The 17786-nt window shown below is 22.2% G+C and overlaps 1 protein-coding gene across 3 annotated transcripts in view; it reads left to right on the top strand.

Moving 5' to 3' along the window:
• LOC129610742 (probable beta-hexosaminidase fdl) overlaps nt 1–16421 on the top strand; it is a 57107-nt gene extending 40686 nt beyond the window's left edge. For 2 of the 3 annotated variants that reach the window (XM_055523420.1, XM_055523419.1), the window contains exons 2-10: nt 13114–13299; nt 13366–13967; nt 14099–14255; nt 14318–14685; nt 14749–14959; nt 15039–15262; nt 15390–15484; nt 15551–15645; nt 15727–16421. In XM_055523420.1, the coding sequence (XP_055379395.1) occupies nt 13133–13299; nt 13366–13967; nt 14099–14255; nt 14318–14685; nt 14749–14959; nt 15039–15262; nt 15390–15484; nt 15551–15645; nt 15727–15886 (2079 nt within the window). In that variant the 5' untranslated portion in view covers nt 13114–13132 and the 3' untranslated portion in view covers nt 15887–16421. Of the gene's footprint in view, nt 1–11743; nt 11862–13113; nt 13300–13365; nt 13968–14098; nt 14256–14317; nt 14686–14748; nt 14960–15038; nt 15263–15389; nt 15485–15550; nt 15646–15726 lie in introns of those variants that run through there. The other variant, XM_055523418.1, reaches the window with a different exon arrangement.
• Nucleotides 16422–17786: the final 1365 nt, after the last annotated feature.

Below are 17786 nucleotides of genomic sequence, written 5' to 3'. Positions count from 1 at the left end.
TATTGGTATTATTATAAAAATTATTAATTTTGTTGCCATTACATAATATGTATTGAGATTTTAATATTAAAAATATTATATTTATTGAAAATATATATTTAATAATTGACATTACGTTTTATTTATTTTATTTATTTATTTTTTATTTTTCTAAAAAAATTAATCAAATTGAAAAAAGATTTTTTTTGTTTTAAATATTATTTGGGCTATTATTAAAATAAATTTGACTTTCACAAAACATTCATTTCGTAAATGACATTTTACATTGAAATTTTGAAACAGTTACGAGTACCTATTTTTTTTTTATAAATTATATTTGTTCAAATTTATAAATATTAAAATTTATTTTTCATATCTTCCTAATGTGAAATAACAAGCTTTATTAATATTAATTATAATTGACTTTTGTCTACCGTTAGTATGCTATTATGTGTGTATTATACTATTTATGAAAAAAATTATTAGTAACCCTAAAAGTATGCAAATTTTTCAAAATGTTTAATATTATTTTTATTCACTGTGTGGTGGCAGCACGTATAAATATTTTTTTTTTAAATTAACCAAGTGCATTTATAAATATTGAGAACATTCATTAATTAATTTGATTTTTATATTCTTTAATAAAATATAATGAATAATAGCATTGAAAAGAGCCTATATGAAATGTAAGTGTGTATGAACGTTGCATTTATGTAGCGATTTCAATAAAAAAAACCCTTTTACTATAATAAATTTCCTTATTACAATAATTGCCAGTATAAACTCGCATTTCATTTAAAAATGTGGAATAAAAAAAAACAGAAGTAATTTTTTTTTATTTCCTTATTAATTATTCAATCTTTTCACTTATTTTTACATAAAAGCAAACTATACAACTACATAATTTTTTATTTTATTTTTCCTTTTTGTTATTGATTTTCAATAAATTATACACAGTTTGGAGCAATATGAGTTCCTTAACTTTACTGCTTCCCCACTTTCGCTCTTCTTGATTTTTTTATATCATGTAGTTTTCAATAGATTTTAATGAATAATCAAAGAGTATTTTATTATTGACTTTTATTTAATTATTTATGTATTTCAAAAATTTTTGTTATTTACTACATTAATTTCGAAATGTTAAAAAAATTATTTTTGCTTTTATAAAATATAAGAGCACTTTTATTTTAAATATTTTTATTTAGAATTTTATTTAAATTTATTGCAAAAATATATAGGAATTTTGTGTACAAGGGCTTTTCATTTTTTTTTTTTTTAATTACGATTTATTTATTAAAGACTACTGTTATAAAATATATATTCAACATGCAAGGATAACACTATATAAAATTTTGTAATTAACATTTAAATTTTTTAAAGAAATTCATATGATTTTTTTTTATTATAATTTATAATTGAATGTTATAATTTAAATTCAAAACTAAAATTATAACACACGCATATCCTTTTGTATCCTTTTTATTTTTTAATATTCTATTCTATTGTTTTTTTTTTGTAACGGAAATTCAATCTTAAATTTAAATAAATACGTACTATATTTTATAAAATTTATTTATATATGAAATATATTTAGTAGTTTATTTAAAAATATATTTAATTTAAAATAAGAAATTCATATAAATATTTTATGGAAATTACTCTAATGGTTATAATAATTATAGTTATAAAATTTTTGAATTTACAACTAAGCAACGTGATACGTAGAAAACAACTGAAAAAACTGAAATAATTTCAAATTTGAAAAGTACTACTTCGTCTTTTTCTTGTTTTTTATGTATTTTTTTTATTTTTTCATTTTTGTATATTTCTTATGGTTATTTTGTATTTTCCGCCGTCGACGCCGCTTTTCAAGAGTTGAATTCAAGTGACGACGTTTAACGTCAAACGTCCTTGTTACCAAATTCTTCTATTTTATTATTCTTATTTTTAATATATGTATATAATATATAGATTACACATTTTATATTATTAATACACTAGTTTATTATCCTCATATAGTGGCACTCCTGTTTATTGATATTTCATACATTCATATGTATGTATATATACATATAATATTTTACATTCTTTTATTATAATATCTACCTGTTCAAATATTATACCGATGGTAAAGTGAAAAGATATGCTAAGTAACAAATATTTCAAAATACATTTTTTATATTAATACTAATTTTGATTGGTCCCATTTGTGTGGTATAGAATTTATAAGCGTACGTGTATTAGTTTTCCAAATCTGTGTGATTAAATTTGGTTAAGTTCGATAGAATGTGTGATAAAAATCACACACTTAACCATCACAATCACATTTATCACACTGATCACAAGATCAGTGTGGTAAAAATAAACTACGTGCTTTCTTAAGATATTTGTATTACAAAAACTGATATAGTGATAAAAGACAAATATGCTAAGTACATCAGCTGGTATTGATAATTTTAAAACTTTTAACTATATTTTACGTTAAGTGGACGACCAAAAACAATGAGATGTGAAAAAACTTAAGTTTAATTAAAAAAAACTTGTTTGAAGTCAAAAATTAATTTAAGTAGATTAATTAGAAAAAAAAACTAAGAATAAAAATTAAATTTTAAAACGCTATTCTAATTAACTGGCTTCTTTCCGCAAATTTGCAAATTTTCAAAACCCTCCCGTGTAAAATTTTAAATTTACTACTTAGCATATTGTTGCACTTCACCATCGATATACGATTAAATATATATGCATAAATACATTCGTATAATTTCTATATGACATACTATTGTTTTATACAAAAGATTTAGAAAAAAAATAAGAAAAAATAAAAAAAAATAACGGCATATTACTATAACGTTTTACCGTTAACCTTTTCATTTTCAAATGCTCAAATCATTTAAATTAGAGAATAAGTAAGATAAAAAGGGATAGAAAGACAAGAGAAAAAAATATAGTTACCTATAAAATATAAAAGCCGTATATACTCGAAATTTTAAATAAATATGCATATAAACGGTCATAACTATATTATATTATGCATACATTCATAACTACATAAATATATAATGACATAAAATAAAAAAAATGGTGTAAAAATACAAAACAAAAAGAATAAAGGAAAGCTAAATGAAAATGAAACAAATGAAAAACAAAACGGAAAATAGTGTAGCACTTTTTCAAAGAAAATAAAAAATAGGAAAGAAATAAAAGTGAAACGAAAACAAAAAGAAAAAAGGATAATAACAAACATAGAAAAAAAAAGAAAAAATAAAAAAACAATGTAGAAAAATTTTTTTCTAAAAATTATTGTAGGTAAATTTAAAAACTTTTCTTATATGTATATGTATCTATATATATGCACAATTATCCCTATAAATATATGTAATTCATAAATGTATGACAGTACATCAGTAAATTAAATAAAAATAATCGTATTATTAAATATAAATTTGTTGCTATTTCACTCATCCTTATTATATAAAAAAATTTGTATGGTTTTTTCTTTTTTCATTTTACATAAATCTTTATATATATACACACCTATATGTATATACATATATTAAATTTTTAAAACTTCTGTTAATACATTGCTTTATACATGTGTACATATATTTATATGTATACTCGTAAAAGTTTGAAATATGTGTGTATGATTCGCGTGACCAAAACATTTAATTATAATTGTTATAAGTCCTTTAATTTTGTTTTCTTTTTTGTTTTCGTTTCTACTTGTTTTCCCAACTTATAATAATTTTTATGTTACTACTTATTTCTGTGTTGTATAGCTTAACTTTATATACAGACATACATTGTTTAAAAGTTTTATTGTAAGTATATATTTTAATATTAATAACAAAGTAACTCATAGCAACGTTAATAAAAACCTTAATAATATTATTATAATGGTAGTCATCATTAGGGCTTCAGGTCAATTAAGGTGATTATTATATATATGATTTTTTGTATTTGCATATGTATATATACTTAATAAATAAGGATTTATTGAAATATATGCACATAAGGCAGATGTTTTACGATATTAAAGAAATTGCTTTTTTTGTCAACAAGTTCGTTTGATTGCAATTTACATTTTTTAATTTAATTTTATATTATATATTTTAATAGTTTTAATAATTTTACGAGTTTGTAATGTTAACAAAAATCATAGTACACTAATAAAGATATACACAAGAGTGAATTCGAAAAATAATGCTAAAATAATTTAAACAATTTAATAAAAATGGTATAAATTTTTAAACATTTTTCAAGTTACTTGTCTAAGTATAGACTTAGAATTTATTAAACCAAACCCGTAAGCTTAACACACAAAAAGAAATCCAATGTGGTTAGCACATAATCAACTGCAAGGTATACTGTTTAGTTAATCGAAAATGTTCAAAAGTTCCTCAGTAGATATACTCAGACTTTAAATACAAGTTACTAAAGGTAGTAAATAGAACTCAAACATTAAATTTCAAGAAATCGTGTCAATCAGTTCCTAAAATAATAAAAAAAGTAAAATAGCTCCTAATTAAATGTTCAACAAGCGAATATTAATATTTCCAAAAAATTTTTGATTTCATACCTTTAACACTTTGAATTCAAATATTAAATTTCAAAGAAATTGGACCCGTTATTTAAGTCCAGTTCCAGTTGAGTTTATGTATGAAATTTAAAGTTAATCTACAGAAGATTTTCCTAAAATAATATATTGGAATATATGTCTAATTGCGTAACATATATTGAAATGTGTATCTAATTACGACTTCTTAAATTTTGATTAATGAATTTGTCCACCCATTGCATATAAAACAAATGTCAATACCTTCAAACAATACTTTCAAATCTTCAACGAACTATGAAGCTTCTATGAATTATTAACATAGATTAAAGAAGATATTATAAATAATAAAATATTCGAGAATAAATAAACTTATGAGAGACCTGTTTACAAAGATGGAAATTCAAGTCGGTGTGTTCACTAATAATTTAGAATTTGAAAAAAGTATTTTATTTCGTTTTGTATTTTGTATACAATACGCTTACATGTATGAAAAAAGAATATTTAATGCTATTCAATATGAATTTATATAACAGTAAAAACAATGAAACTTTTTTCTAATTTGATAAACAATTTTAAATTCCTATTACATATGTGTATTAAACTCACTCATTCTTACATATACATTCATGCATATATATATATATATATATATACACATAAATAAATTTTCAATTATTTGTAATCTAATCCTTCTATTCAATAAAATTGTAAGTCAAGAATATGTCAAAATATTTTATTATGATTAACACATTTCAAATATTATTCTATTATTCAAGTATAATAAAGTGAGAAAAAAATAATAAAATCGAATTATTTATAATAATTATTATATTTTATGTATTATATTACATATGTATAGCTGTTGTATATATTGAATATAATTACTCCAGCTATATAGTAAACTAAATGTTACGAAAACCAAAATTGTAACTTTGAATTATTGTTCTTCTATACAAGTTCTTATTTATTATATTTTAAACACATTATAATGACTACAGAAAATCTACACGAGCATATTATATACAAAATTATTCAAAGGATATAAATCACAGCAATAAAATAATTGTAATGAAAATTATTTACAACAACCTCTAAATGAAATGAATTTCCACCTGTTTCAAAGAGCAATAATGATTTTCGAAATGTCTTCCTTACCCGTTTCATGTTATATATGTTTTTCATGGAAATCCGCTGCTTTTACCATACTTCTACATTTTTTTTTATGTTTTAAAATAATATAACCCAAATATTAACGTAAAATGGAACATAAATGAAAAAAAGAAATACGAGTAAAATAAATCTAAACATCATTATATTATTTGAATTTGGCTTGGTAGTATATTGTAATAGTTGTTCTCCTTCAAAGTCAAACCTAAAATGTTATTCGATATTATTAATTTAAAATTTATTTAACATTTGTATAACTATGTATATTTAATTTACATTTTAATTTTAATTCAACAATAGAACATTAGAAATTTAGCACTATGCATTTATTTTTAATATTTGAGATTTAAGATCCTATTTCTTATTTGAATATTCTACTGATATTATTGATAAACAAATATTTTAAAATATGCAAATACATATTTAGATAAAAAATCTAGAATTGTTGTTAAAATATTTCTTAATCTAAAAAAAAAGAAAGTATTCAAAATTTCCAATAAAAGAATTTGAATTATTCACTTGACTCTCGCGCGGGATAAATATTTAAATAAACAGGTAAATGTAAACATGATTATATATTTGTACATATAAATATGTATATGTAGATTTTAAATTTATAAAAAAGAATGTTCATCAAAAGATTCTTATTATACGATATATTATAGTACATTCATACATAACAGTTTTCCTTCCTTTTTACATCACACTACACTATATTACAAACAATTATACATCAATTTAAATATGTATGCAATTCTTTTATTTGTATGTCAATCATCACAATTTTTTTACCGTACAAAACTGTACAAGTATACGAAATTTTTATTAAAGAGAATTTTGCTCTTTTTCTACTTTCAAAATATTTTTGTTTTAAACACAAAAGTTTCAAATGATTATGTCACAATTATACGAACGTGCGTATGTATATATTTTTTCCTTTATTCGATCTTAAAGCATTATAATAATATGTTTGTAGATTAAATCTTTATGAAATATATTTAGAGAGGAACATATACATAAGTAAATGAAAAATGAAATCAGGACATTTTTCGTATAGGCTTTCAATTGTAAGTAAATTTTTATAATTTCATTTCGCTCTCTTTCTCTATCGTAATTTTATTTTTTATATGCAAAAAATGAGGTTTGATGTAATTTTTTTTTTAGTAATTTAAAAAACACTGAAAAAATAAAATTACACAGTTTTTATATCATGAAAACTCATGGATCGCATACATTTTTGATTATTGAAATAGCAATAATATTTTGAACTAGAAAAATTGTTCTTATGTTGTAAACCTTAAACTTTTTTAGTCCTAAATTGGAATTATTTGGTATTTTAATAAAATGTTAAATTCATTTAAAATTCTATTTTCTACTGGTAATATACATTATTTTATTGAGTTATTCTATAATAATATGCGTGGAATTCCTAAAATATTATCAGCATTTTTTTTTCTGACCCCTGAATCTATGCAATATTTTCTAAAACAACATTTTAAATATTTGCTTTAATTTAAAAATACTGAAATATGTTTTTAATTTTCTTAAACTATGAACATATATTTCTCTCAGTGTTTAATAACATATAACACTATGCTAATTTTGAGTAATAATTGAATAGTATATTAAAAATATGTTTATAATATGTTTTGTATACATATTATGTATAAATACAAGTGTGGGTACAATAAACATGTCTATATAGTATACAGAACTCATTCGGTATAATTCCATAAATAATAATTCTGTATAGCTAAACATGTTACGGTAAATGTTTATATTGGAATGTTTTTTTTTTTGGATGGAAATATTATGAATTTAATTAAAAATGAATAATATGTACCTCTAATGAAAAATTATATTTGAATTAGCAATCATAATTAAATTCTTTTTTGAATTTTTGGAATAATAAATTATAGAAGAAGTAAACATTTTCTTAAAATACATCATGTTATTTCAAGTAAATCCGTTCTTATTTAATTCTTCTATATTATATCACTTTCAATAAAGGTTTTCAAACAGAATAAATCATATTATACATATGACATAAATTACAATTTATGTCATAAAGCGTTCTAATTCTAAAGAAAACAGAAAACCAAATTGCGGAATGTTAATACTTTTTTAAATTTAAAAATAATATTTCAATAATAAACTAAATTAAGTAATAAACTGATTTACAAAGATAGAATGAGTAAAAAAATATTTCAATATATATAATTGATTGTCGAAGCTTCAAGCCTTTTTCTCTTATAATAAAATTTTTTATGTTTTTACTAGAGAACGCTATTCTTGATTTGTGACAGTTAATTGTACGTCAGAAACAAAAATCTTTAAGCTTGTGTTTTTGTGTTTTTGTTTATAAAAAAAAAATTTTTTTCCAACTCCATGTGTCGTATGTACTTTCACCGTAATTCATATTTGTAGAGGAGTATAAGTATGGCATTAAAAATGTATCTATCTTTATTTATGCGATGTATATTTTTGAGATGTATATACATATATACATCGCTAAACCTAGTATACCCTTGATCGTATATACAAGTTTGTAAAGTTTTACGTGTACTAACTCAATGTTTTAATTATCTATATTTTTGCAAAAAAAATTCATTGCCACAGTGCCACCGACTAAATTTATACTCTCTAACTTGACGACAATAATTATAAAATTTTTCTCTTTCTCTTTTTTCCCACTCACTCTCTCTCTCTCGCTCTATGTTTTGTTCTTTCTATTATACAATGGTGTGCCTTCAATTATTTTATAAAACAAAACAAAAATCAGAAAACAAACGTACTATTTTTCACATAATACCCTACTCTTCAGTCGAAATGTCCTTAAAACCGTGAAAACTTGAAGAAGAAAATAAAAAGGAGGTCTCGTATTTTCCCTTTTTTCATTGTATAGTTTTTTTTTATTTTTAAATTTTTTCCTTTTTTTTATTCATTTTGTTTTATTCTTTAAAACAAAAACAAAAAAAAATTCTGTCGATGATGAATTCAGAACAATTTTCCGTATTTTCTTACAGTATGTTTTCGGAAATCCATATTATAAGAAACCACAACTAGAAAAATAAAATAAATAAATAAAAAAAAGGTTAAAAAAAAGGAAAAGAAAATATTGTGTCAAAGAAAAAGAATTTTTCTTTTTATATTCGGAAAAGTGTTAAAAAAAATTTTTTACTCTTCATTTTATATTTCACATCTCTTGTATTCTGATTTATAAATACATACATGTATATATACTTTCATATATGACAGTTTATGTGTGTATAATTGTATTTTCGTATATTTGTTACAATCATAACATATGTTCATTTGTTTTTTTTTTTGTTTTTGTAACTAAAGGTTTCTAAATCTATTACGTGTTTTGATATAACGTGTTCTTCTTATATATGAATATAGTATAAGAACGTGTACTTCAACAAAACTCTTGTATACAAACGTGTATGAAGATACAAATGTGCAAAAGTCAATAGATACGAGTATGTAAAAATTATTAAAAAATTGATAAGAGCTTCTCTTAACATATGAATTTTTATATTATTAGTTTAGAAGTACATAATACCATTACAAATTTATAGATATATGAAAATATATGTTTTATATTACACAATGTATACTTAAAAGAAATATTTAAAAAGTATCCTAATATTAGTGTTGACACTTTGAATTTTGAATTTGAAAATATAATATGATAGTTGAACATAGTAAATAGTGAATTGAAAATTACTATAATAGTAGTTCTTTTTAATAAAATAAGAATTTTTTATTTTTGAAACTCACAACGTTAAAAGACTTGTTCACTTTTCTCATATTATAAATTTTAGAAAACTAAATATGCATATTTTTTTTGTTAATTAAAGACAAACAATAAATTTAAGTAACACAATTATAATTTAATAAATTTAAGAAACACAATTAAAATTATTTAAGTAACATAAATATTTAAAATACAAAATATGAATATTGGGTATTTTTGATAAATCAGTTCTATTTTAATATTTAATTTGTATTGAATTTGTATTGAGTTCATATAGTACGAACTTCCGAAATAGGATTTTTGAAAATACAGCAGTGTTTTAAGAGTGTTTTTTAAATTACAAGTGCAAACTAAAATCTTAAAAAATTTCTCAGAATTACGCAGCTTTAATTTTACTACTGCAAATAAAACAAAAAAAAATTATTTTCCCGAAAATTTAGAAGAGTCAATAAAAATAAAGTTAATAATTTACAATATAAATTTTTTAATAAAATGAAATTAAATATTGTAGTATGTTTACTTTATTGACAATTTAATAGCAATACTTTACCCGTACATAATAAAACTGACCATTGGTGCAGTGGTTATGGCACCGGTCCTTTAACCGAAGGGTCTCGGGTTCAAACCCCGGTCAGGTCACTATAAAAATTATATTCAATATTAATATAACTTAATATACAATACTAATAAAAATATTATACAAGTAATGTTCAAATATTCCTAATATTCGATATTAAAAAAAAAACTAAGAAAAATAAATAGTAAATATTAATAACCTCAAATAATTAATATATAAATAAAACGCTATGAAACTAGTGCATGAGAAATCAGGCACTAGCCCTATGCTCCTTCTAGGAGTGAACAAAGGAGAAAAAAAAAAAAACATAATAAAACTATAATTGTGTGGCATTTTTAAATACTATATGATAACTGTAAATTTTTGAAAATTTTACTTTATATATTGGGTTCTATATATTGGTTAAAAATTAATGCTTATATGGTTTCAGAAACAAAAGTTATGGTACTTTTCAAGAAAATTTAAAATTATATCTATTGGAAATAAATTTTTTCTGAAATAAAGTTTGAACTAAATCACACAAATCAATTTTAGGTATCGAGTTTTGTATATCATAAATAATTTATTATATGTGTTCTGCACACTAAATAAAATAAATTTTGGAAGGCTTTTATGTCAACATGTCATAAAAATATTTGCATTTCAAATAAACAGATTTTTTCCACACTGATACTCTATTTGACATAAACATTTAGAATGCAAATTTGATAAATTATATTAATAAAAAGAAGAAGTTTCATTTCCAAACATTATTTGATATGTTAATTATGAATATATTAACAGTTTTCAATTACCTTTTTTTTAAATGTCAAAATAACGGTTATTATACTATGTGAAAATGTCACCACAGATTAATATTTCGTGCCTACATTGCTACAATATTTCTCATGGTATATTATTTATTTTCACACATTACAAATGTATGGATGCATTATGTAATATACACACATATATATATATATAATATATATATATATGTTTATTTGATTAATGTAGGTAGTAACATAACGTTTGAAAAATTATGATAACTAAAGACTTAATCTGAACATTTCAATAAAATATTTGACAAAAAGAAAAATCAAGAACTTATAATTAAAATAGCAAACTACAAAAAAAAAGTGCTAACAAAGAAACAAGAGAATAAAACAAGGATTTAAATCCTTAAGTAAAATAATATCACGTGACAATAACGAAAATGTATTAATAAATAAGAAATACTTGAAAAAAAAGAAGAAAATAATTCAAAAGAAATAGTAAATATTATAAGAATATTAAAAAAAAAATTCAAAGTAGAATAATAAATTTATTAAAAAGATTTTTAGTGGTTTTGTTGGTATTAATTTTTATTATTTATTTGACGAAATGTGGCTTTTTAATGTAATATTCTCATGTGATTTAATAGTACATATATAATCGCGAGTATATACCAAAATAGTATATATATATATAATTACACATACATACCAATGTAATAATAAAATAAGATTTTTTGTACATAGGAAATTATGTTGAAAATTTACCATATAATTAAATATTTGTACATATATGTACAAACTTATGTAAATTAATATTATATATTGTTGTTGATTGACACATTGAATTACTCGTAAAATGAATTTTAAATTTAATTCTTTGAAATAATAAAAAATTTATAAGGATTTTTAAACCAACTTTAAATTTTTTTTCCCTTCCGTACGAATTTTTATTAAAATTTTTTTTTGTGTTATTTAAATTTTTATGGAGTTAAAATTCATTTTTAAATTAATAAATTTTTATATGGAAATTAAACATATATCTGTACACACGTTAATTATGGAAAGGTAAAAATAACTTTTATACTTTGTAAAATTTTTTAAATATAACTTTTATATATGTAAAGAAAAATTTTTAACTTGTACATTAAAACAGTTTACAGATAATAAAATATAAAATAAATATTTTAAGAAATTATTAATAGAAAATTAATAATATATAAGAGCCTAAATTAATTAGATATATAAATATTATAAATGGCCAAATATATCAGGCATTAATTTTAGTGAGATTTTTTAAAAATAGCAGTCAATTAAATAATATTAATATTCAATTATTAAAATACTTGAATATTATACAAAATCTATATTTTATAATTAAAAGTTTATGCACCTCATTCTTGGTATAGATCGAACAAATCGTTGCCATTGTCTAATATATTTGTAAATTATTGAAATGGAACGATTTTAATCCAGTGCAAAAAAACTTGAACGAACTGAGTAAACTGAAATTCTTTGTATATGATCTAGATTTGTGAATTCGAACTTATATCTGCAATAAAAATGAATAAATTCAAATTAATTTTGGCTCAAAGATCAAAAACTCAAAAGATATCATGATATATACATAATAAATAAACATATAGGTAGCAATATATTAACATAAAAAAATATGATGTGTTCAGCACATAATCGACCACATTATTTAATTTCCGAATGATTTATCTAAACCGGCTTTTTTCTGAATAATTAAATATTCGGTTTTTATCAGTTTAGTGTAAGTGTTGCAAAAGATAATGAAAAAATCAAATATTTATTTCAGATATTAATTATATACATACCTTTAAAAAAAGATTTGTTCTTATAGAACCCAAGGCGAACCAAGCTCAAGTATTGAATATCAAGGAAATCTATTGAATATTTTTCTATGATAACTGACATAATCTCTTAAAGCTGATCAATTTATCTCGAATTCGAACAAAACTCAGATATTAATTTTCATAAAAATAAATCCTGTCAAAATTGAATTATAAGAATGAAAGAACCGACATTTCCATTAAAATCTTTTATCTCGCATTTCATTTGAAAACTTGACATGTGAAGTTTGGTGCCATAATAATGTACCTCTCTTATATGCAATATGATCGATAATAAATAGCTCATTTTAAATTCAAAAAGTGTCCGAATCTATCATGTAATTGCCATTTTCCCTAAACGAAATTACAAAAATCGCAAAAAAGAAATTTTTCATCTATTTCTAATATTTTTAATTGCTAATACAATTAATATGTAATTAATTTTTTTTCTATTTGTATAATAGGATTCGTTTTATAATCAAAATGGCTCTGGCAGTATCGCTCCGGAGAGCATTGTTGATGCTTTTAATGGTAACGGTCTTTGTTTTACTAGTTTTATACTGGAATCAAAATGTAACAAAGCCAGTGTCATTTATTAGCACATTTGAGACATCTTTAAGAAATAGGACGCCAGTTAATATAGATTCTAAGTAAGTACGGTTAAAATTAAATTAATTAAAGAAAAACTAATTTGGTTTTTAATTTTTATTTTTCAGTCCTCCCGAAAAAACATGGACATATAAGTGTGAGGGTGACAAATGCATTCGTCAACATTATCTCACCGAGGATACTGCCGAAAAACGTGTCCCATTTATGACATGTTCAATGACATGTGGTGATATAAATATTTGGCCACATCCCACAATAAAAACAGCATTTAGTTCTAAATCTTTACGTTTTACCGTATTTGATATCGAATTAAGTATAAAGACAGAATTTAAAAATATTGAAACAATATTTCGAAATGCATTTGGTTTATTTTTAATTGACTTAAAGCACATTGAAAAATTAGATATAAGTAGCTCAATTGCCAGTAATTCTGGTAATAATTTTAATAATAATAATAGAAATAATATTAATAATAATATTAATAATAATAATAATTTTGTTAGTAATAATCAAATTTTAAATAATAATCAAAATAGTAATAGTCAAACGAATAGTATAAAACAAAATAATGAAATTCATAGCTTTTTGATAAAACAGAAAAGATTAAACTGTGATATTGATAAATTTGTGGTGGAAGTAAATATATTGAAATCAAATGAAGTACATTTAACCTTTGATACGGATGAAAGTTACAATTTAACAACAGGATGTGAGTAAACTTTAATTAAATTTTACTATTTTACATTCTTTATGCATCGATTACAAATTTCTTTATTAATTATCTACTATCACACATTGTTATTATATAACTGTTAAATATTTCTTGAATATTTAAAATAGATGATAAACGAAAGATGACAGCTATAATAACAGCTAACTCATATTTCGGAGCTAGACATGCACTCGCCACCCTACAGCAAATGATTTGGTATGATGATGAAGATGACATATTAAGAGTTATATCCAAATCAATAATATCTGACGTGCCAAGATTTAAGTAAACTTATTAATATATTTATGTGATTGCTTCTTAATCTGTAAATAAAATAAATTATATAGGTATAGAGGACTGATGTTGGATACATCACGGCATTTCTTTTCGGTGGAGTCAATCAAACGGACATTAACAGCAATGTCTTATGTAAAATTGAATCGTTTTCATTGGCATATTACAGATTCGCAAAGTTTTCCATATGTTTCTAAACATTATCCGGAACTAGCAGCCCATGGTGCATATTCAGAACATGAAACTTATACGTTTGATGATGTCAAAGAAATTGTTGAATTTGCTCAAGTAAGAGGAATTCAAATAATACCTGAAATAGATGCACCCGCACATGCTGGTAATGGCTGGGAGTGGGGTCCTAAAAAGGGTTTAGGTGAATTGAGTTTATGTATTAATCAGCAGCCTTGGAGTTTTTATTGCGGTAAAATAAAAAAAAAAACTTTATCTAAAAATTAAATTAGCATAATATTTTTTTTTAAAACAGGTGAACCACCATGTGGTCAACTAAATCCAAAAAATAATAACACATACCTTATTCTTCAAAAATTATATGAAGAATTGTTAAATTTAACAGGGCCAACTGATTATTTTCATTTAGGTGGCGATGAGGTGAATTTAGAATGTTGGGGACAATATTTTAATGATACCGATTTAAGAGGAATGTGGTGTGATTTTATGACAACTGCTTTACAAAGGTATAATTAAAATTAATTTTTGCAATTAATTTTATTATAATCTATTATAATCCATTCTTTATTTTCCTATTTAATATAGATTAAAAATCGCTAATAATAATAAATTACCAAAATATGTTTCTGTATGGTCAAGTGGACTAACAAATACTCATTGTTTATCTAAAAAACAATTTGTTGTTCAAGTATGGGGTGGCAGTACCTGGCAGGAAAATTATGATTTATTAGATAACGGTTTCAATTTGATTATATCGCACGTTGATGCATGGTATTTAGATTGTGGTTTTGGAAGTTGGAGAGCTACAGGTTTGATTAACATTAAAATAAAACAATGTATATTTTATGTATATATGTATTATTATATGTATGCTTGAACATGTTTGTAAATGGTATCATGTACATTTTTATTACATAAAAATAAATTTTCTTGCAGGTGATGCAGCTTGTTCACCATACCGAACTTGGCAAAATGTATATAAACATCGACCATGGGATAGAATGCGATTAGATCCTCATCGTATGAAACAAGTAGGTTGCTTTTATTTAAAGCTTTTCATTAGAAAAAAATTACATATAAAACATAATTTATTGTAGATATTAGGAGGTGAAGCATGCTTATGGACAGAACAAGTCGATGAGGCCGCACTAGATAATAGATTATGGCCAAGAACTGCTGCTATCGCGGAAAGGTATTTAAGAATATTTAATTTTTGATCATAATGCTGATTGTGTTCTAATATATCCAACCTATATCTATTTAATTTTTGAAGACTTTGGACGGATCCAGATGATGAACATGATTTCGATGCTGTACCACGCGAAGTTTTTAGTCGTATGGGTGTATTTCGTAATAGATTAATTGAATTAGATATTAAGGCCGAACCAATATTTCCAAAATATTGTGCACAAAACCCCGGAGAATGCGTATGACCTTCGTATTATAGAAAATTTTATCAGATATAAAAAAGTGAACATTTTTATATACATATATAGTTAAAAAATTATATAATATATGTTAAAACTTTCTACAACTAATATTTAAATATGAAAATTAAAAAAAAAAAAAACAACCATTGATATTTCCCATTAAGTAGTTTAATTTTTTTTTAATGTATAAAAATTTTCAAAAGTTTTTTAACCAAAACAATTATATTATTTAACAAAGATAAAAGTAATGTATAATTTTTCTTAATTTAATTTAGAGTCTCGATATTGAATTAGAAGAAATGATAAATAGAATTTTGTTTTGGAAGAAAAAAAACAAGTTTAATTAGAAACAAAAGTACGTAAATAAGTCCGAATATAATTAATTTATACATAAATTAAATTGCATTATTTTGAGGACAGAAAATGAGTTTACATTTAATATAAAAAGTTTCATATTAATTATTGTTAATTTTAAAGAATTGAAATTAATAATTAATTAAATTACAAATTTTTTTTTCTATTTTGGATCAATATTACATTTGTTCATGCAAAGAATAAATAAAATTCTTTAAAAATTTTATGTAAAATTCTAATGTATATTGATTTTCGATGATACATATATGTATAAGTATATTCGAATTGAAATTTTTGTTTAAAATTTAATATTTACAATTTAATATTTTCATATATGTACCTTATCAATTCTAAGGAAGATTGTAAAAACTTTTTTAAATTATCTATTGATGAAAAATAAACAATGTTAATTAATCTCATTTTCTATTATCTATGTGTAGTTATAAATTACCATTGTTTTTATTGATATAATAGTCCATCCAAAAAAGCAAAATTCTTTTTGCATTTAATTGGAGAATAAACTCGAACAAATAGTCAAATAAGTTGATATTACAAAATCATAAATAATATAAATATAATTGTATAAATTACAAAAATTGTATTATTAAAATTATCCCAATTCAGAAGCAAAAAAAAATGGAATAACAATTAGAAGCTAAAAATTTAATTTATTTTTCATTATTTTATTCTAATGTATTTTGATTAACAACACATTGTATAGAATATTTTGTGCAATTTTTAATTTTTAACAATTTATTAACAATTAATTATAGATAATTTTAATTTTAAATTATTTCTAGTGTAAGTACATAGCAATTAAATATAAAAAAAAACAAGACATAAATCTTGTTTTTTCTATTTCTTTTTTACTAAAAATGATATTATATAAAAGGATAATTAATTTAATTATGTTCTTCAGGATAATAAGCTATTGAGTGATAAAGTGTGACCTTAAAATGAATGCATTATAAGGAATTTAAGGAAAGAGAATAAAAAGGAAAACAAAAATAATAGAAAACAAGTTGATCATTAAATAAATTGGTTAAACCTTAAAATTTCATTAAAATAGTTTAATAAATTCAAAGATTTTCAAGTATAGCAATGGAATTGACCAATTCAAATTAGTAAAAAAAATATTAAGAGTTTATTTTAAGAGTATTTCTGTACTTAAAAAATAAAACATGAATCTATAATGTACATGAATATTGTGTACATATATGTCTAAATATGTGTATATCTATAGCTGAAATTATAATTTTAAATACTGATTATATTACATCATGTATTTAACGTTTTTACAATTAGATTTTTTAGATCTATCAAAAATTATTTATAATAACTCAGTTTCTACGTTACTGCCATAATCATTTTATCTTTGTAATGTTTGTAATTTGCGGTAATTTACTTTATATAACAAATCAAACTTTGATTAAAATTCATTTTACTTGAATTCAATCGCTTTCAGAGTTGAGTAAAACTAAATTCTTTTACCTTTAGTAATTCCAAACTATAACAAAGTTACTAAGGTGAATAAGATTAAGCCTAACCA

The sequence above is a fragment of the Condylostylus longicornis genome, unplaced genomic scaffold (assembly GCF_029603195.1).
Source record: "Condylostylus longicornis isolate FDR11 unplaced genomic scaffold, ASM2960319v2 ptg000048l, whole genome shotgun sequence".
NCBI classification, from domain to species: Eukaryota; Metazoa; Arthropoda; class Insecta; order Diptera; family Dolichopodidae; genus Condylostylus; species Condylostylus longicornis.
The sequence above is the reverse complement of the archived record's forward strand: the minus strand, read 5'-3'. Positions and strand labels throughout refer to the sequence as shown.